General features: G+C 34.7%; 1 protein-coding gene across 5 annotated transcripts in view; it reads left to right on the top strand.

Annotated features, from left to right (window-relative positions):
* LOC129574736 (sex determination protein fruitless) overlaps nt 1-21,616 on the top strand; it is an 88,440-nt gene that overhangs the window by 13,800 nt on the left and 53,024 nt on the right. For 3 of the 5 annotated variants that reach the window (XM_055457126.1, XM_055457129.1, XM_055457131.1), the window contains 5 exons: nt 13,810-13,960; nt 14,255-14,455; nt 14,682-15,044; nt 15,176-15,343; nt 15,997-16,114. In XM_055457126.1, coding sequence (XP_055313101.1) covers nt 13,810-13,960; nt 14,255-14,455; nt 14,682-15,044; nt 15,176-15,343; nt 15,997-16,114 — 1,001 coding nt within the window. Of the gene's footprint in view, nt 1-765; nt 935-1,052; nt 2,138-13,809; nt 13,961-14,254; nt 14,456-14,681; nt 15,045-15,175; nt 15,344-15,996; nt 16,115-21,616 lie in introns of those variants that run through there. The other 2 variants (XM_055457128.1, XM_055457127.1) reach the window with 2 other exon arrangements.

Raw genomic sequence — 21,616 nt, 5'->3', positions numbered from 1 at the left:
GTCGTCGTCGTCGTTGAGCGTTTGTTTGCGCTCGCATAGCACCGTATCAACGTGCACATATATACACATATTCTTGCTCTCCTCTGTATATCTCTATGCTTTCATTTACATTCTCTGTCACTCTCTTATAATAATCTCTCTTTCAAATCTTTTCGTTCAAACATTACATTTATTTGACTGTCCTTTTCTTATTAGTGATTTCCTTCGTTTTAAATTCAATACATGCTCTCTTTTTTTCTGCTTGAATTCGTATATTTCTGCATTTATAATATAGCGCTTCTTCGTTCGTTTATGGCTTAGTTGTTCTATTCATTCATTCGAATGTATAATGTACACACAGCACACTACAATACATATATTGGCAAAGATAATATAAGTAACACATGGAATATACGAAACGAACGAGAAAAAAAAAGTCCGTACAGAATCTAGTTGTGTTTGCTGGTTGTTGTTACTGTTGCCGCCGCTGTGTATTACTACACCGAAGAAAGAGAGAGAAGCAGAAAAAAAAGAGAATCAAATACACACACTGTTGTAATGCGGCATATAGCCATGTGGATCACTTAACAGCCGGAGATATTATAAACATACTAATAACAATTCATAATAATAATAACAATAATAATAAGAATAGTATTCGCGAATTTATATTCGCGAATGTATTTGTTCTAAGTTTCTTTTTTTTGCATTGCCGTTTTCTTCAGTTGTTGATTTTTTCATTCGCGTTTATTTTTTTTGGACATTCGTATGACGACCACTTGCTTTTATTAGTTGCTTTAGTTCGTTTAACATAGTCTCCTCTTCAAGTTTATATATCAAATTAGAAAAATGTTGTGTTACTATTCGAATAGAAATCGTTCAGTGTGACGCGAAATTTTTTTTTTCTCTGTTCATACATATATATGTATACCGATATTGATACATACATATATAGGTATATATATTATTTGCACAAAATATGTCAATTATTGTTTCAAATTGCCACTTTTTCTTGTTTCATTTTATTATGGTTTTTTTTTCTCTCTAATTTGGTTTCGTCTCTTACTCTCTAGATATTTGTTGCATTAGATAATTCTTTATATATTTAAAAGAAGAAGAAGAAGAAGAAGCAAAAAAACAAAAATGTTAAGCCCTGTCAAACAAAATCTGTGCCAAAATCTTCTTCGATGATATTTATAATAATTCGACTTTTTGCGTTTGATGTGAATTGAATCAAGAGAAGGAAATAATATATACACGACAATACGAAAAGAAAAATATCAAATTTTAAAGATTATTGCCGAAGCCAAATTTAGATGGTATAACGATTGAAATGCCAATTGTATATGAATGAAACAGAAAAGAAGAAAGAAAAAAAACATCAACAACGTCGCCGTCGTCGTCACATAAATTCATTTTTGTTCTTCTGTTGCTGTAACAGTGTGTAATAGTGTAAAGTTCATACAACAAAGCTAAAGAAGATAAAGAATCCGAAATATTGTACGGAAGATCATTCGTGTGCCAAATTATTTTTTTATCGCTCACCCGAAGAAATAAAAAATTGAAATAAATTATATTCCGTGAATGCGCGCGTGCGTGCTGATATCATCGAAGAAGTTGGACTTTTTTTTTAAAACAAATTCGAAAAAAAAGAAGTGATATGCAGAAGCATCGAAAGTGTAATAGATAAAGCTTAAGTACCGGTCGAAACAAAAAAAAACCAAACCAGAAGAATTGGTTTTGATTACTTTCCAATTGGAAATTTGTTCGTTCTCACCAATTGAACAAACGCCAAACAAGAGAAGAAGAAGAAGAAGAAGAAATAGCAACCAACGAGATTAAAAACGTAAAAGCAAAAAAAAAAAACGAAGACGAGAAAAAAAAGTGTAAAAAGAAACATTTGAAAACAATAGAACCGTTCGAATACCGAGAAAAAGTTCTTTCTTGATTTTGGATGGTTATATTTGGACGGAACGGAATAATAAAAAAAATCATAGCTAAGAAAACGGCGTATGCAAAATATCGACAACGCACACAACAAGAGAGAATTTACAGTGAATTGGATTGATTCAATTTGGATAGAGAGTTTTTTTTTCGCTGTTTTTGTTTTTGGTGTATATGTGAGCGCTTTTTTTTCGTTCTTTTCTGCTCTCTAGAGGTGAGTTTTTTTTATATGTGCATAAATTTCAATCTCGTTTTCATTGTTAAGCAAACGGCACAATTGTGTCTCGACAATTTGATGTGCCGTATGTGCGCTGGTGCAAGTAATGTTATCAAAAATCGACCAAACATTAACCGAAACGATGTAATTTTTTGATGAAATCAATGCTCTCCAATCTTCGAATTTTCCTGTTGATTAGTTTTATGCATGGATTTCGGTTGCACTTTCGTGGATTTATCTACTGTGTGTGTGTTAGCAATAAAGAAGGGAGTTGAATATAGAGTATGCCATTTTGAAGCACACGCTCGATGGAAGGAAAATATGTCATTCTGAAAAATGCATGAATTGTATCATCCCCGTTCAGGACAGCCTGTATACTGATATCATGGAATATTTTCGTTTTGTTTTATTTTCTTTATAAAACAGTAAAATAAGTGCATACTGTGCATTGGCAGTAGAGATTCAATTTCTAGCGCAACATGTTTGCTCGATTTCCTTTGAAATTTTACTGGATTGTGCCATATTTCCACGAACAGCAAGCGACACACCATTTCTTTCCATTCCACCTGGATTGAGTTGGATTGATATTTGATGCAATGATTTTTGTTTGTTTGTTCAACAATGAACTGATATATAGATATAAAATTGAAAATCCTTTTCATGACCATTTTGACTGGTTAATATTGATGAATGTCACAATCTCCATCACCCACTTTCCGTATTTCTCTCTCTCTCTCTATGGTTTGGTGTCTCTACAGATTTGCTTGAGGTTTACGAGATTGCAAACATCCAATAAATGTGAGTGTAATAACGTTATACACGTTACTTGAATCAAACGGTACACATTCGGGAAATTCATTCAGATGTTCGTCAAATGTTTGGACGGTAATATTGTCTAGTCCCAAGATTACCGCGAATACTTGACTGTTAAATGTCTGCGTTTTTTTCCTCGATCTCTCACTCTCTCTCTCTCTCTCTCTCTCGATCTATCTCCCTCGTCTTTCTTTCTATTTCTATTCATTCATTGTTGAAATTTTGAAAACGAATGACAACGAACGAATGGCATTTTATGTGCCCGAAAAAAAACACAACGAAGATATTTCTTCCTTCGTCACCTATTTGAAAGACATTCGGCCAAAATGTCTTATTGAAAGAATTTTTATTGATCCGATTGATGTTAACACTGTTAGACAGACGGACTTATTTCATTGTGAGCACATATAAAAACACCCATCATCATTACACATACACACACAGCGAAATATGAAGACGATTCAACGAACGCATTGCTAAGACAAATTTGATCCATGTGATCAAGCACTGTTGACTATATAGGAACTTTAATATTGTTTGAAGCTACACATCCATGGAGCCAATTGGGAATGAGATAGAAAACTTGTTGCGAACCAGCTATAGGAACATTCTATGGATATATTATATCACTCGCTGAACTTTTGTTTAGCTTTGATTTGATTTTTTCTTCTTTGAAGACTACGAAAAAGAGGGCCATCTTCGAATACATCTATAGTTTTGACAAATGAAACACGAAAAAAATGTCGATTCTGTTGAAGCGAACAGACTATCACAGTATCATGACTTGGTGGCGGTGCATAGTTACACAGCAAATAAAAAGAAAACATACACGCTATTTCTAATGTAGAGAACACTATAGTTCTGAGGTGTGTGTCACTTTAGCGAATTTTACAAGAAGAAAAAAAGCTAAACTTACCCAACGACATATATATTAGAAACTGTGTGTCGCAAAGAAGCAATCAAATATAAAATGCTGCAGCTTTTTCACAAACCTCAAAATCATAAATTGCAGCCATAAATGGAATAAAAAGCGAAAAGTAGAGCGAAAAAAGTATGAACGAAAAAGAATTGCATAAGAGCGTGCATCCAGTGCATATTTGCGATGGTGCCCTTTACTCCGTCTGTCTCAAACAAAAACCACACAGGAGTTTTCTTACTCTCTCTCTCTCTCTCTCTCTCTCTCTCTTTCTATGCCCCGCTCATGTTAGGATGAAACGACAAAGAACACATAAACTGCGTACTTAATATCCTTAGCGAAAATCCTTATACGATATACGACCACTTCGAAATAGGTCTTTGATCATAAAATGTAAGGTAAACCTCTTGAACGTAAACACGCTTTGTTCGCACATTCATGATTGGTCTTTTACTTCGAGTTTTCCATCAATATCTTTCTCCACTCCATTTTGATCTTTTTCTCACTCTCTCTCGCTCTCGCTCTCTCTCTCTTTCTCTCTCTCTCTCTCTCTCTCTCTCTCTCTCTCTCTCTCTCTGTATATCTTATTTTCAGTTCAATTTTTGTTATTGCCGAGTGAAATGTTCGCCTATATGATATACGGTATATCGCGCTATCACGTTCAGATGACAACCTACATAATTAGGTTTCGCTTATGATAATTTGAAGGGAAGAAACATAACAATATACGTATGCAAAAAGAGAATTGTCCTTTTCCATACACAAAATAAACGACGAGAAATTCGTTGATGCTAACTTTTGTACTCAGAGTAGTTGACTGCACCGTTGAATTTTCATTTCGAACTGAAATATCAATGATAATTTAACAAAATACATGTTAGTATTCAGTGCGTTGATATTCGTGTGTCGTATTTGCAAAGAGTTTTCAATTGTGAATAAATGCATCCATGACAACAAGTAGAAATGGTGAAACCACCGAAGTTAAGAGAGGAGTGAGGGGAGAGAGAGAGAGAGAGAGAGAGAGAGAGAGTAATAATAGATAGGTAGTTTTTATGTACATATACATACGCAAACACACACATTTTGACTTTATATGCCGGATTCGCTTGGTTTTCCGCCGTTTCCACCACATTTTGCATTTCCGTCCAGGATCTTTTCAAAATAATTTCCAACTCGACAAGCAAATTCTCTCCATTTCTAACGAACCACATTTTTGGAAATTCATTTTTTAAAAAAAACAACGAAGGCCTTGAGCAAAGCGTTGGCTGCAATTGAGGGAAAAAAACGAATTGAATCATGAATTTTTGGCAATTCAACTATATGGAAATGAGTGCGGTTGCAAAAAAAAAAAAACAAAACAAAACAAAAATATTATATTTGAAAAATGCTTGCATAAGCAATCTAGACAAACGTTCAGGAATTTTCATCTGATTACAGAGCAGCACATGCATTTTTAAACGCCTTTCATATTTACAAGTCGAACTTTTTTTTTCTCTGTCAATTCTCCTTCCTTTTGTAATGGTGGAAGTAGGTATTGAATCAAAACATATACAAGGAAAAATTTTACGGTTGATAAAACAACAACTACAAACTGAACAAAGACGAAATAAGAGCGAGAGAGAAAGAGAGTCAGAGATGAACAAATAAAAAACCTTTGGCAAGTGCCCAATTAGTACTGCAGGCTTACACCCAAAAACCGTTTTTCAACAACACAAATTGAAACAGCGTTCTCATATTGGGTGCGATTTTTTGTATGTGTGTAACTATTTCCATGTGTATGCAAAGAAATCTAGTCTTCAAAGTAAGACAAAGAAGAAGAAGAAGAAGAAAAACGCAAGAATGTTCGCTTAGAACTAGTTTTGGCTAGTACCTGCATTGACTGCGCCAATTATTACATCGAGTATTTTTATCGAGAATTTTGATTCCGTTGAAAAGCCACCCCCCCCCCTCCCTCCGTCCTTTTTTCCAGGAAAACTTTTCTCACTATCTCTGCACAACAATTGAATTATCTTTCTGTTGTGTTCTCCAGGCTCATGCTCTTTTATCCTCCTGGCTCCTCTCTCTCTCTCACACACACATACGTACACTTTTCTAGCTTTTTTGTCATATTCATTCTGCGCTCTGTGCGTATGTTTTTTCTCTCGTTCCTCCTTTATTTTCTTAATAATATAAATATGGGCTATACGTATCATGTATAAATATCTAGTTTGATGCGTTGTGTTGTGTATCATTGAATCTACAACCTATTATAATAATGTTAAACAACTGTATAGTGTTAACTTTGCAGAGCATTATATTCTCTATGCGACGACCATTTTTCGCTGCTGTTCAATTCTACTCTCAGTTTTCCTTGGTTTCCTTTTGATGTCAAACTTTTGGAATATCTATATACAATAATATATAATATACGGGAACTTTATTTTTTTTTTCCTGCTCTGCACCCAAAAATTTCCTTTTTTAACCACGCGCGTACGTTGAATAGAACAGTTTGCAACTTGTACACACACACACACATCTTTCACACTCTTTTTCTCTTTTTTCCCTCTCACTCTTCCACTCTCATCTACAACATCGATACACGGGCAAAAACCTATACGCTCAGAAGAGAACAAAAAAAAACCGTTTGACAAAATTGTTTATGTAAATTCTATTTGCTGAAACTCAATGAAGTTTCATATGAACGGTGCCTGATTAGCATCAAACCGAGTCATTTTCTCTTCTCAACAATCGTCTATTTGGTTGCCCGCTTGTACTCTCGTTCTCGCTCCTACACTCACTGCCCATCATTCGAGCGTACGTTTGTTTGCTCACTCGCTCGTCCGCCCGCAACAGAATAATGAGTGACGTGCGAAGTGAGTTCATTTAAAATAAAGGGAGAATAAAAAAGCCTTTAATATATTCACATGTATTGGTTGTCTTTTGGGTAAATTTTTCGTCAATCTATTCGATATATAGATGGAATGGCAAGCGCACACAATGACTCTTTCAATACCAAGGCTATGGCAAGCAGTAGCAATAACAACAACAACAACGACAATAGCAACAACGGTATGCCTCTTCAAAACTCTTTCAAATACCGTTTCAAATAAACGAAAAAGAGGGTAAGAAACAGCAACAGCAACGAAGAAAAAAAAAAGAACGAGCAACATTATCAGCTTTTATGATGATCAATTACAATAATTGTTACAAATAAATATATGCATTAGCCCATGAAAGTGTATCAAAAAGCTGTTCCTTTTAATTATATTATATTGAGGCATCGTTTCGAGTACAGCTTTCACATGGCAACGATGGAATTACACACTCACTTCGGTGTGTACAAGTACGTATACACCGAAAAAGTAGTACACCAGCTAACGGTCGACCGAGAGTTGTTCAATTTGCAAATGAATAAATGTAATGAAAAAAAAAAAATAAAATTGAAGTAGCTGGGCCATTTTTCAGGACAGGACAAACACTGGCCGCATCGTTATGAACGAATAAAAAATCCGAATAATGTCAAAGAACCGCTTAAAAATTCACATCCATCGTAAGCAATCTAACAAGAAGTGAGACAAAAATATGTAAGGAAAAAAGAAGGTAAACTGCGTGTCATAATCACGATGATCCATAGTATGATTCGGTGCGATTATTACACATTTCAAGCACAATACAATTTTGTGTTGGAGTATATCATTTTTGAGATACACCGAAAAATCGAGAGAGAGATAGAGATAGAGATAGAGATAGAGAGAGAGAGAGAGAGAGAGAGAGAGAGAGAGCAAGAACCAAAGAGTCGAGTTTTTGAGTCCGAAAAAGTTGGTGTGCTCTGTGTGTGCTTATATAAGCCATGCCTTACGATCTAGCGGCAGAAGCAGCGGCGGCGGCATGGCGCGGTACAGCACTCAGGATTATGATATTGGGTATGCTGACATCATGCCCTTAGAAAACAAGTAAAAACAAAACGAAAAAAAATATATTCAAAATTTACAAATAAACTCGACTCTCGAGATGTGTTTATTCATAGTTCTTGTTTGCATCTCTTTCAACCATCCTCACAGATGATCTCAATCGCTCTCTCTCTCTCGCTCTTTTTTTTCTCTCTCCGGCTGGCCGACTACGATGACGACGATGTGCGAGTGTGTGTTTGTACAGTTGCATTAGTTAGAAACAAAAACAAAAAGGCAACGAAATATAAATGTTTTCACATCGAATAGATACGAAAAATTCGAGAGATCGTATTATTTATTGTACTTAACAACAAACACACATCCTCATTTACCGCTCTCCGCAAGACACAAGAGAGCGAGAGAGGAAAAGAGGAGAGAAAAGTTTTTTTTTTTCGTCAAATTTCTGCTATATTTTCTGCTACGTTTATTATACACACTGAGAGTCAAACGGTTGAGTCGGTGTACATATGCTAGTGCGTTCACGTTTTACGCTATAATAGGTGAATATATATATACATATATACAAACACTAAAGCCATAAGCGCGTTTATCTACGTCTCTCTTTTCCTTTGGTTTATTATGTTTATTTTATTTTATTTTTCTGTCTTTTTCGCTTTAGCTTCTCTACGGTTGCCATTTTTTCTTTCATTCTCTCGTTGTTCATTCGCCTCACTGTGTTCTCAATAGTTAGAGTCGAAAAATGTTTCTTCTCCATCTACTCATTCCAATGACAGCATACATAAATGCGATATACAATATATACGCATGGTATCTATATGAGCATGGTATTTGCCAATACACGCGCACATATGCCTCTCTATGAATTGATCGGTACGCGTTTTTCTTTTCTTCTCTCACTCGCACGCTTGCTCGTTCATTCTTGTTTGCAAGCTGCTGCTCTTCATATTATTTGAATTAAAATGTGGGATGAATTCACAAAAAAAAAAAAAAATTTAAGAACACCGACATCAAGATATATTTAGTTGTCTTTTTTATTCATATGACTCATTTGATTTTATTGTATTATTCGTTCGTTCGTTTTTTTCGCGCTTCTCTCTTTCTTTCTCGCTGAAATAATTGCTCTCCTTGTATCGAATAGTTGTTGAATGAACAACCAAAAAAAAAAAAACGATACGCTCACGATGTAACGAAAACCGAGAAAAAAGACACACGACAACGAATTAAAGAGTAATTAATTTCTCAAGCGTCGCGATTTTCGAACATTTTATTCGACTAACAATAGTGGATCAAAGGAAATGCTAAATGCTTCCCCTTTAGCTTTAGTGATCTTTGTGATTTTATGTATTGAATGATGTGACCACACAACAAACACCACACATATACATACCATCAAATTCAAGTCAATTTTGTGTAGTTCGAACGATTTGGAATGCCAATTAACATTTGGCATTTCAATTTTAAATTCTTTACAGCATTTGATTTCATCTACGTCGCCTCTCGACGACAAACCGTCCAAATTGCTTTTGGCCAAAGTAAAATTTGTTGTTGATTTTGTTGTTGTTGTTGTTATTGTTGCTATCGCAGCTGTTGTTGTTATCTTGTTGAACTTTGTGAATGTTAGCGCAAGGGGAAAATTTATGGTGCTGTTAAATGTTGACCAAAATCGGGGGGAATATGCATGAGATTAACGACTGAAATGACTTAACTGTTTGCAAACAATCTACCGACCGATTATTTGTGATGTCCATTGTCGTCTAATTATTGGAATATTTTGTTCAATGCGAGTTTTGTACATTGTATGCATGGTTTTCTTCATTTCTGATAAACGGTAGGCACGCTTTCGCTACTGATCGCTGGCACACTCCACCGAAACCGATGTACCAACAGAGCAAGAGAGAGAGGGAGAGAGAAAAATCTAGAGAATAGATAGAACAGAACCTTTTGTAACAGCACTTTCAATCTATGATAACGATATTCAATTTTATTTTAACGGATTAACTCGTTTTTACCACTACCATAACTGACAAGTTACATGGTGTTGACCCAAATCGGTATATAAATATACACACTCGCACAGTTCGCGTTTCGAATGCACATTTTGAATTGTGCAAAAGAATGAGCCAAAGAGCCAACAGCCAGAGTACAGTAAAATTACGCAAGGTACTTACTTCACTTCGATCCGTGCACACACACACACACATGTTTCATATGGAAGGAGAAGAAGAAAAAGAAGAAAGAGTGACTAGCGAGCGGCTAAACCTGACATTGTTTAATTTGGAATATAACGGGTTGCCCATCATGTGTTCACAAAGATGTACCTGAAACGAGCTAGTCCAAGCAACTGTACATTTTTAGCTCGTATAAATTGTTTAAATAGAAAATCGGTATTTAGTCTCTCGTTCTCTCTTGCTCTTTTGCAAGTTAGAGAAAGAGTGAGAGAGGAGAAATTGTTGGCCATACGGCGTTATTTGATACTGTTATTGTGTGTTTAATCACGATTGTCAAACCAAAATACATTTGTTGTTTTATTCTTATTCTTCTTCTCCTCCTCCTGTTTTTTTTTTCTTCCGTGGATCAACCGATAGATCAATATTCTGTACGTACAATTACATATATTAAACGTTCGAATGAAATGAAGAGAATAATAAAATGAGCAACAGCAACGAAAAACCATATCATGAAATTAAATATAACGATTGTCGAAGACTGATCGTATTGAAAGAAGTTTAACCACTTTTATGCATATTTCGCAGTCAAATAAGCACAAGGCAACGTGTGATAAACGAATATAGAAAAAAGCGATATGGATAATAATGATGAAAATAAGATAGCAACCACAGCAAACGTAATCACTGTTAGGAATGGTTGGAATCGTTGCATCGGTGTTGTTTATAATGGACATATACGTATGCTTGGCTACTGATTTTTTCGTTTACGTTTTCTTTTTGCAATGCTCTATGCTTTTTCCGCAAAACCAGCAAACGGTTCCGTTTTACATCCAGCTAGATGTAATAATTTTACCGCAGCAACACGTCCGGAATGTTTGTTCGTCGACACGAGCATATCTATCCATAGTTAGATATCGATTCCAAAATGATGACGATAAAATTTTGCTGTATTTTGATTTCATGGTTTTAGTAATTACAATCATAATAAAAACAGGTGCTATCATTGAACCGAAAATTATCAGGGAGATGATTACTTTGATTTTGGATTTGGTTTTGATTAGTCGAACAAACCAGCGCACCTGTCGTTGATGTCAATTTTATGATTTCAAAGATCATCAAATACTCAAGGCTCAATTCAACCGCTTCGCATTCACACAATATGTATATTATGAATTCACTTGCAATTCTACAAGTGCCATATATATATACTCTGTGGATGACAAACTCTTTTGTATTTACACTCTCCATCATGCCCATTTTTGTTTTGGTATACATGCTCTATTTATCACTCTCTACCTCACTCTCTTTCTCTCGATGTCGAATAAAATCTAATTAAAATTATGTAAATAAATAGAAGAGGATATGCACGGGAAATGTTATCAATTTGTAAAACCAGACGTTTATTTGTTCGAATAATAATCCATCGTGAAGCAGAAATATTTTGCAAACATCCCGTCAACGATCTTATTTTTCACCCCATACACAAAACGGCACAGTAAAATTGTCGTTGATGATGATGATGATGATGATGATGATGATGCTCCTGTTTGTTGATTAGGCTTGACTTTTTGTTGGTGTTGTACGATGGCGTACATTCCATGGTAAAACCACAGTCACTTCAAAAACTATGCTATTTGTCGACAATATCAGTTTTCAATGATATACAAAACCTAACTGAAACGACAAATTTGTTTAGAAAATGTTGCTTCATGGGAAATGCGACCACGAATCTGGGCCCCGAGGATGAATGCAATGCTTGCCATTATATTGATAGAGAAGCATTTTTGTGTGTGTTATGTTGTGACTTTTTGGGCGAAAAATACTTGTCGATAGTTTCTCTCAATTTTGGCTAGGTCGCGGAAATATAATTATCATCATAATGATTCATATTCTTCATCTATTTGATTTGTTACAAAGTTGTTATTGCTCATCAAACCCTAGCCAAATACACCCTTCCTGCTCACCTTATAGTGGGTAAACAATAAATTTTCGTGTATTTAATATAAAATAATTTGTACTCGTTGATCAATTTGGAACTTCGTGAAAGTGTACAATTAAACATCGAACCAACGAGATTACCCACAAAATTTTGTGGTTGAACTAATTTATTTTAGACATATTTTTATTTTTTTTTTTTTTTTAAATAATTCATGGAACCACGAATTGTTTCATGATATTTTTGCTATGATCATTTTGAGCTAAAATTAAAGTAATGCCGAAACATGAATATAGCTCGTGTGTCAATCGAGGGAATCACATTGGGTTTATAGTGATAAAAATCTCATTCCATTAATTTTCCAAGAAAAAAATCAGTGTCAGCAAGAACACAAGAATTTCCCAAAAATGAATTATCACAATGTATTAAAGTGCACTTTACAGCTATGTTATCCCGTTTATACCATCAAAGAAGCACACTATTTTGACAAAATTGTCTTAAAACATGGATAAACTTCACACCCAAGTTTGCATATGCAAAGTAGTGTTCATTGAATTGCTGTAAGCAAGACGCTTCAGAAGGTTGAGAACTTTCGAAGCTGGTTACGAAAGCGTGAACTTTGTAATATTATTAGAAACGTACACAATTCTAAGAATTTACGTTTTGTTGATATCTTGTGTGTAAGAATGCAGTTAAGATAATACTCAGTAGCAGATTTTGTTGGTTGCTTAGCGGTAACATATTTTTCCGACAAATTGTTAACTTCGGCAATTAAGTGATTTGCTCATCAGAGATGTTATCTACGTGAATATTGCAATCGACACCCATAGAGCAATCGTTTAAAATTATGATTTCTTTTTCTATATAACTGAGGCGGAAAAAAAAATTTTGAAGCAAAAAAGAGAGGAATAAAGTTACGAGCAAAAGTGACACAACCCAGCATTTAGTGGTAAAGACGTTTTTTCGCATTTTTCTCACCATTGGAAATAGATAACAATTAGGTGTCTTCAGCATTATTATAGAACATCAAATATGCCAAAGACATCTAATCGTTTATTTATTTTCAGTAGCGAGAAAAATGCGAAAAAAACGTCGTTTCCGCTCAATGCTGAGTTCCATACTTTTGCTCGTAACTTCATTTGCGCAGTAGTCTCGTCCAGTAGCTATCAAACGAACAGCGCCACACATTTCAACGGCAATGTTTGACACTCGTGTGGCGGCTGTTGAACGTCAAAGTCATTTGAGGCGACGCAAGCGCCCCCAATTTCAAAGGGCACATCAATGTAATTTAACATTTCAAATCGGAACTAAACAATGTTTGACAATGTGAGCAAGAGGTTAGTGCATCAACGACCGCGCTCTTTGCACTACGAGCATGCTCAATTTTTGGACGCACTTTAGTTTGCAAATAATGTTATTGTTAGTGTAGTGCTATCCCTGTGTTTATTTGTCTCTTTTTGCTCTAAGCTTTCTTCTGTCTCAGTTTGAGAAAAAAGAACTCATAAGATGAACAATTACTCTAAGAGCGTCAATTGTACAATAAAAACAAAAATTTTGATTTCCGAATCCGTTGCGCGCTGAAGAGGCCCATTATGGTACGAAGACGTGGCGATTTTCGGTTTTACCCCGGATCTAGAATTTCAAAATCCCAGATCTCATCTTGTTCTCGATTTTCAAAATCTGATTTCATACATGTCTTCTATATGGAGCAAATCCTGTTGACCGGTCATATTGTCCCAGGTCATATCCCCTATGCATTTTGCAATGGTGTTTCCTTCAATTGAACTTTATTTTTGGGTGGCAACGTTTCAAAATTTATGTAAATTTCAAAAGTCACTTTGACACAATAAACGGATTGAAAAAAGCTCATCCTCCATTGTTCTTCCAATATGACTTTTTTAAATTTGAGTTTAACAAATAATGTTCTTTTCCCCTGTCTACTTTAGATATACCGGTAATCAAACCTCAATGGATCAGCAATTTTTTTGTCTACGTTGGAACAATCATCCCGCAAACTTGACTGGGGTGCTATCTTCATTGTTACAACGCGAAGCTCTTTGTGATGTTACACTAGCTTGTGATGGTAAAACAGTGAAGGTAAATAATAAAATACATGCGGATGTATACATAAAATCGTATATAAGAACCCATTCACTCTGATTATGTGTTACTTTATTCAATCACCATTTTCCTGATCACCATTAAGCGAACGAAAAGTTTGGAAAATGTTCTCGCCTATTTAACTTTTTCTTGTTTGATTATTATGCTGAATTTCTATTTTGTTGTTATTGTTGCGGTCAATATATATTGATATATACATATATGTAAAATGTGGAAAATTGCGGGATTCACATGTAATAATCGCATATAATCGCATTCTCATATTTACAGGCACATCAAACAATTTTGTCAGCATGCAGTCCATATTTTGAAACAATATTTCTCCAGAACAATCATGCCCACCCTATAATCTACCTAAAGGATATACGATACTCAGAAATCCGTTCGTTGTTAGATTTTATGTATAAGGGTGAAGTGAATGTCGGACAGAATTGTTTGCCATCATTTTTAAAAACAGCTGAAAGTCTACAGGTATGTGTTTGTTAGTGTGCTATGCTACACTAGGTAATATGTGTTTTTTTTGTATTCTCTTGTTTTTGTTTGACAATTGTTAACGTCAACAAGCTGATAAATTTTAATGAGGTACATGAAGTGAAAATCCCATCATAATCAATACATTGATAAAGTGTCATAATTCGCATTTTCTTTGTATCTCCCGCACACACACACACACACACACACATACTTGCACTTACAGGTACGCGGATTGACAGATAACAATGCGCTGAACTATCGTCCGGAGACTGACAAAGATCGCACTGATGCCATAGAAAAATTGACAACCAGCTCGGGTAAAAGCTTCTTTGAACGAAAAACGGATGCCGAACACGGTGGTGCAGATAATGAAAGTAATCGAGATCCAAAAGAAAGACGAATTGAAGATAATATTACGATACAGGATTTTAAAGAATTTAAAGATCGTGAAAGAGATACATCGACCACTCACGCAGACCATAGTAGTAATAAACGGAGACGAAAAAACTCATCAAACTGTGATAATTCTTTAATATCAACGTACAATACTAATATACAGGAAAGGCATTACTCTCAGGACTCTCAGGTAAAACGAATGAAAGCGGATGAAAGAAAAACAAAGACCGTCAATGGATGATTTAATTAAAGCCGGAATTTACGCATCAGCGTTTTTTCTAATAAAAATTTCTCATTTTCCATTCCACTCGATTTATTTAGGCATCTTCGCAAAGTAGCTTTAAATTAAGTCCTTTGCCAAAACTGAATCAAGAAGCTGACGAAAGCCGTCGCAATTCACCAGCAAATCAACAACAGTCGGTACTCAATATTAAGCAGGAACTACTGGAAATGGGAACACATGCCAATTTGCCACAGGAACTTATTCCCGTAAGTTTACACTTTAAATACTCAAATTTGAAAATAATTCCATCAACTCAATAAAACCGCATCGCTGCATTTTAAACAATCAACATAGTTTTCCGCATTCCAGAACCATTTAACAGGCACTCTGCTTGAAATATGCGTTTACAATTTTTTCGTTTGGTTTGAAAAATCTTTTGGTCTCGCGCTCTAAAAACTTCCACTTGTTGCAAATATATGCTGTTATTTACGTATGCTAACGTTTTTTCTCCTTTTGACCCCGTCAAAAACCGAGAATTGCCCGTGTATAACAAGTACACGATTGTCATGGCAATAATGCCCATGGGAATGGAAATAAATCGCTTGGTACATTCCAACCCAATGGATGAGATCGAGTGGCGAATATGAAAACACAGACAAATATACATTCCTCACTTGGATAAAATTATTTTCTACTTGAATTTTTTTTTCTTCTGCTTTTGAATTCCAACCATTTTTCGAGCGCATTTCATATGCATGCATTTAAAGAATGCTAACTTTCAACTAATAACGTTGGTTTTTTTTCTTCAAACTTTCCCAATGAATAAGCACAATTAAACGGATTTATTCGTCCATATCAATACTTTCGTCCTGTTTTCATTCCCGTTTTTTTTGTGTGTTTTCTTGTTGCTCACCTACAGCCCACTTCGTTGCCAATTGAAACGTTGATGTCGTCGCATAACAGTAATTTACCGATATCCGAGAACACGGAAAATGATACGCAATTAACTCAGCTGGACCATCCCGACAGTATTGACGGTAAGTTTGAATCATATCAATTTTATTTTTGTTCGTCTAAAAGTTTTGCATTTTCGGTTCGTTTTTCGATCATGATACAATAAATACAAAATTTAAAAGAAAAAAAATTAAAAAAAAAACTCAACAAAACAAAAACACCAAAGTGTCTATTAACTTGTTAGTAAATGCAGGCTAAACCACAAACAAAAAACACAACTAAATTCTCTTTTTAAATAAACAAATATTAAATCAAAGACAATTAAATATGACGAAATAATAATGATTTTTCTAATGATAACGAAAAGAACAAATTAATGCGACAAACAAACAAAAGAGAAAACAAATTCCAAAAACCAAAATAAATCGTTCATATTTCATTTTTATACATATATATGTATATATACATCAATCTATATATAACACCCTATAAATGTATACCCCGACGATGATTTTACGTAGGAAAATTCACAATTCTGCACTGTGAATCGCTATGATTCATTTTTATATCGTTATAAATATCAAAACAACCTACAACAGAAGAAAAAAAAACTACAACAAACTTTTAACAAATAATCATAACATATATTTTTGCAATAATAATACATTTTTTTTAGCTTTAGTGCTTCTCGTAGTTAGACTTGTTGTTTTATTACTAATGGCACTTAAAATCTTAAACTAGTGAACACTTATGTTGTTGTATAACTCAATCTATCTAAGCTCTGACCACATGTCCCTTTCCGCGTAGTATTTTGCTTTCATTTTTTTCTCTCTATATCTTTCTCATATCCACTCACACTAAGTACACACAAAAAGAACACCAACACCAATGAAATTTGATTTCCACGTGTTTGGTGAACAGAAAAGAAAAATCATAAAAAACATTTTATAACCGGTGGCTGATGGAAAAAGTACTGTTTAATTGAGATTTGGAAAGAAAGGGGTTTATCTCAGAAAAAGAATTCAATAAGAGATGGCAAAGGGGCAAAGCGTTTTTCGCTCAGTGGTCAATTCTTTTCTTTTTTCTACGATTCTAAACATTTTTTTCCTCTTTGTAGAGACGCAAATAAGTTACGGAAAAAAATATAGAAAAGGTTTGAACATGTCTTAATGTTCCTTCATCATTCTTGATGTTATTATTAGCCATATCTGTTTCCAATCAATTCGTTAGAATGAAAAACTTCACTGACTACAGAAGGTCATTAGACGCTTTATTCGTTTCCCTTCTGTTTCTTTTGCAAATTTCAAATTTTAGATTAAGATCTTACCTTTTCTCTTTCCTTCTATCTCGCATAATTGGGCATGATATAATTTGTCTATCTAATTGTGTGTGTATGTTTCGGAATTCAGTTTACAAACAAAACGAACAAAAAGAACACTCTCTGCCTCTCTTTTTTCGGCAATCAATCGACAAATCGTCTATTTTTAATGGTTATTGGATTGATCGTGGTGCTTTGCTTCGGGTAAATGGTTCATCGATTGTAGTTAATCCATCATTCAAATACCACTCACAAATTTCGAGAGCTTTTGAAAGAGTGTTTTACTACACACCGGCTGTCTGCCCAACTTGACTTTTTACTTCGTTGCAGGGGAATCTTAGCCGAACTCGGTTTTCCAACTGAAGTCGAAAAAAAAGAAAAGGAAGAGAGAAGATTTTGTGAAAAAATCAATTGATTATGATGAAGCGAATGTAACGGCGCTTCATTGCCTCCTTATTTGAATTTCATGAGAACAGCATGCGCTCGTGGTAGCAGCAACATTAATTGATTTATCATGATTACTACGCTGATTCGGAACATGAGGTCAGAACTTATTACACTTATCTGCTTTCATTCTTTCACGTTATTTTGATTCAACGACAAAGAAAAAAGAAGAACAAACCCCTCAATTCGCCAGCATAGATGTATTGCGAATCGAATACAACGGAAGTAAAACATCCTCCGTTGTGTTGCGAATGCATTCGGATTTGCTGCTATCATTGAATGTGATGTGTTGAAGTGTGATATGGTCGTTTATTTCATTCAATCAACAGGATGTGCGCATACAAGGTCACATAGCATCGGAATGGGGGGCGTTATCGCAACGATGCCACTTGGATGCTCTTATCCAAATGCATTTTTTTCGATTTTTCAAGGCGAAGTTGTCTCTGTGACTTAAGTAGCAAACAATCATTCAACATTTTGTTGGTTTCAACTTTAAAAATTGCATCAAAATAAATTGACCATACACACAAGCACCACTGCTGGCATTTCTACAAATAAAAATTAGAAACATTGATATTAAAAATGAAACTGAACAGTTGCAATACATAGAAATGGTTTGCGTTTGCACGGGCGTTGTTGTTTTTTTTCCTTTTCCTTTTCCTTTTCCGTTGTAGTTTATACAGGTTCAAAATAAAATTCATATAAACTTATACACTTAATATAAATATATATATATATATATATTGGCCGCTTTTTAGCTGTAATTTATATCCCAACAATATTGAATCCTAATCATTCTGCACTTGAGACCGTCGTTCAGTTTTTATTCCCGCCGCAAACATATTAGCGTTAAAGCGAAAAATTGTGCACTGGCAAAAACAATTCTCCGAATTTGTAATTACGTTGGATGGTAGTCTACCGTTGGTAGACAGGGTAGACGGTGGAAAAATAACCATCGGTCGTGCATCTCTGAGAGAACATCTCTCTCTCTCTCTCTTTTATCTAAATTGGTCCATGAAACAAGTTACAAAGAGTAATTCATCCATAATTTTTGCAAAACATGCAAACATACACCCCACTTGTTGTTCAGATTTTCATTCGTTTTGAGCAAAATCTCACAATCTGGCGGCGCTTTTCCTACATCTACTTTTGATGGCCAATGCAATCATTACTCTCAACATATTTCCCACATTCTCTATCGCAAACGCTTCAATCAGCAACACTTTGCACACAGCAATAGCTCCAAGCTCAACGGCTCAGAATCAAAAAGTTGCTAACAGATTTTTCCACTTGTGCTATACACCGTTTTAATTCAAAACAACGAGCGAAAGAGACAACGAGAGTAAACGGGAAAGAGGATGAGTGGGAAGAGAATGAAAAAAAAAATTGGATGAAAAACTAAAGCGTGCAAAAATTTGCCTGCAAAATGGACTTGTGTGAAATTATGCAGTTAAAGAGAGCAAACAGATATGGCAGCAGAGCGAGCGCGATAAGTGTTTTTCCGCTACATTTTGTTTTCTCTTTTTCTTCTTCACTCGATGGCACTCACTGGTGCTTCGCTTCGTAGAAGTGAGTGAAAATATACAATTCCAACAACAAAAATGAATGCACTTGCGTTACGTACCGTATATAGCTCCTGTGTCATTTTCCATCATTTTTTACCAACACCCCCCCCACCCCCCTCTCCCTCTCTCTCTCTCTCTCTCTCTCTCTTTGTGTATGTAGTTAAAATATCAAATCTGCTCAGCGCCTTTGACATAGATTGTTTTTGACAAAATAATTATCGAACGTTTTTATGTAAACAAAAAAAAAATGGAATAAAGACTTTTGAAATGATTGTGTCAAGTTGTGAATAATATTGGGACTGACTTTGTAACATTTTTTTCTGTTGAATTTCATAAGAGTGCCTTAATTTTCTTATTCTTTATTATGGTTTATCTCCTTTTCGTTTGGTTTTATTGAGGTTAAGTTCAATCCACAATACACATTGATTACATTTCCTCCTCATTTTCATTTTTCTTTGTATTCACATCTTGAGTGGTTTATTTCATGCCAATTACTATTACTACTACTACTACTACTACTACTTCCTCTTTTTTAATTTTTCTACCTAATTTGTTTGTGCACGTTCATTGAGGGATTTGTTGGAATTCAATTTTTTTTTGTCCATCATCAACAATTTACATAATTTTTTTCTCTTCTTTTTGTTCGTATTTGTGTGAATATCTTAACACTTCTACTTGAAGCAGAAGAAAAAAATGCATCGAAATTGTTTCGTTTCAGCTTTGATAAATCTCCTTCTTTGAATGAATTTTTGTTACCTCTGAAACAGTTATCAGAAACAATTGACCATTTCCAACTTGTTTTTTTCCTTTATTTTTATTCATTCTTTTTTCAATAACATTCAACTTCTCCGTGTTGTTCCTTTGTGTGTGTTATTTTCTTACTCGATTTCCAAACATTAAATTTTTTTTTATTCTTTGTCATTCGTATTCATCACCAACCAAAAAAAAAAACAAACAAACAAATAAATAAATAAGAAGAAACGAAATAAAGTTTAGAAGAAACATCGTCCATTGTAACCGGTGTTAGTAAACAATTAAAGTTCCAAACATATCTTCTTGATAAGAATAAACAAAGATTTATTTTATCACAAATCTGTCTGAAAACAAGCGTCCGTAGGAATGGAGACGAAAACTTTTTTGGGGTTTTCTTGTTTTGCCATTTAAAATGTATGAATATTTATGTTATTTCGTACCCTTGAAAGACTCAGCTAAATGAATCAGTCATCATATAGTAGATGATTGCAAACAATACTCACACCAGGCCGAAAGTGGCTTGCAGGCAACAACGATATTGTCAAAGTTCACAACTCCATTCATTTTGGCCAACAATTTTGTGGCACACTTCAATTTCAACCATTTATTACATGAATAGTCTTACTTTAAGTACTATTGCGGACAACAATATCCCAGAAACGAACAAATAATCGGTTGAAATACTCATCATGCTCTTATTGAAATCCCAATATATGTATGTCCGATTAAGAGTGTAACATTTTCGGCAAATGTCAAATCTGCAACATAATCATTCTCGTCGAGAATTTTTTTTTTTTTTGCATAATTTCGTTTGATATTAGAGGTTTTTTTCGGGAAGGATTGATTAGGGTGTTAGAGCCATTTCCTTGTCTGTTGATACCATTAAATTCGAATTAGGAACTCTTAATACTGTGAATGAAATTTAAATGCTAAATACTCCTCACAAGTGAAGTGTCAGTTACAAGTTCACATTGATATACGAAGACTAACTTTTTTTTATTGCATAACAATTGAAAGTGAATGGTGAACAATTGAATGATCATGATAAATGATAGCGTTTTCATTTTTTCAAAAATCTCCCTAGCTCATGAATTTCAGTGGAAAAAAGTACAAGTCAATGAATAAATAAATAAATAAATACGCCTTTGTATGGAAAATGCAAAGAAGATAATTGTTGTAACCAATCTTTCGTTCGCAAACAATCGTCACATTCATGTGTAACACAATTGCCGAAACAGAAGAATGCAACAATTTGCATAGCCAAATTCCAAATCCAACTACGTGTAACGGCAAACTCACAGCCATTCCCTTTAGGCTGAAAATTCGTTCAAAGAATTTCAATCCAGCTCGTTCTTTTTATTTAGAACTGCATGAGTTAGTAAATTTCCTTTCCTAAAGGAATGGAAAATGGTTTGAAATCGATTTTCAGAGCCATACCACCGTTACCTCTTTAAATTGACATTTCGTGACTTCAGCTGAACAAATTCTTCAGAAAAAAAAACCAG

Source organism: Sitodiplosis mosellana, unplaced genomic scaffold (genome assembly GCF_009176505.1).
Source record: "Sitodiplosis mosellana isolate CC-2019 unplaced genomic scaffold, AAFC_SMos_1.0 Smas_scaffold_6165, whole genome shotgun sequence".
NCBI classification, from domain to species: Eukaryota; Metazoa; Arthropoda; class Insecta; order Diptera; family Cecidomyiidae; genus Sitodiplosis; species Sitodiplosis mosellana.
The sequence above is the reverse complement of the archived record's forward strand: the minus strand, read 5'-3'. Positions and strand labels throughout refer to the sequence as shown.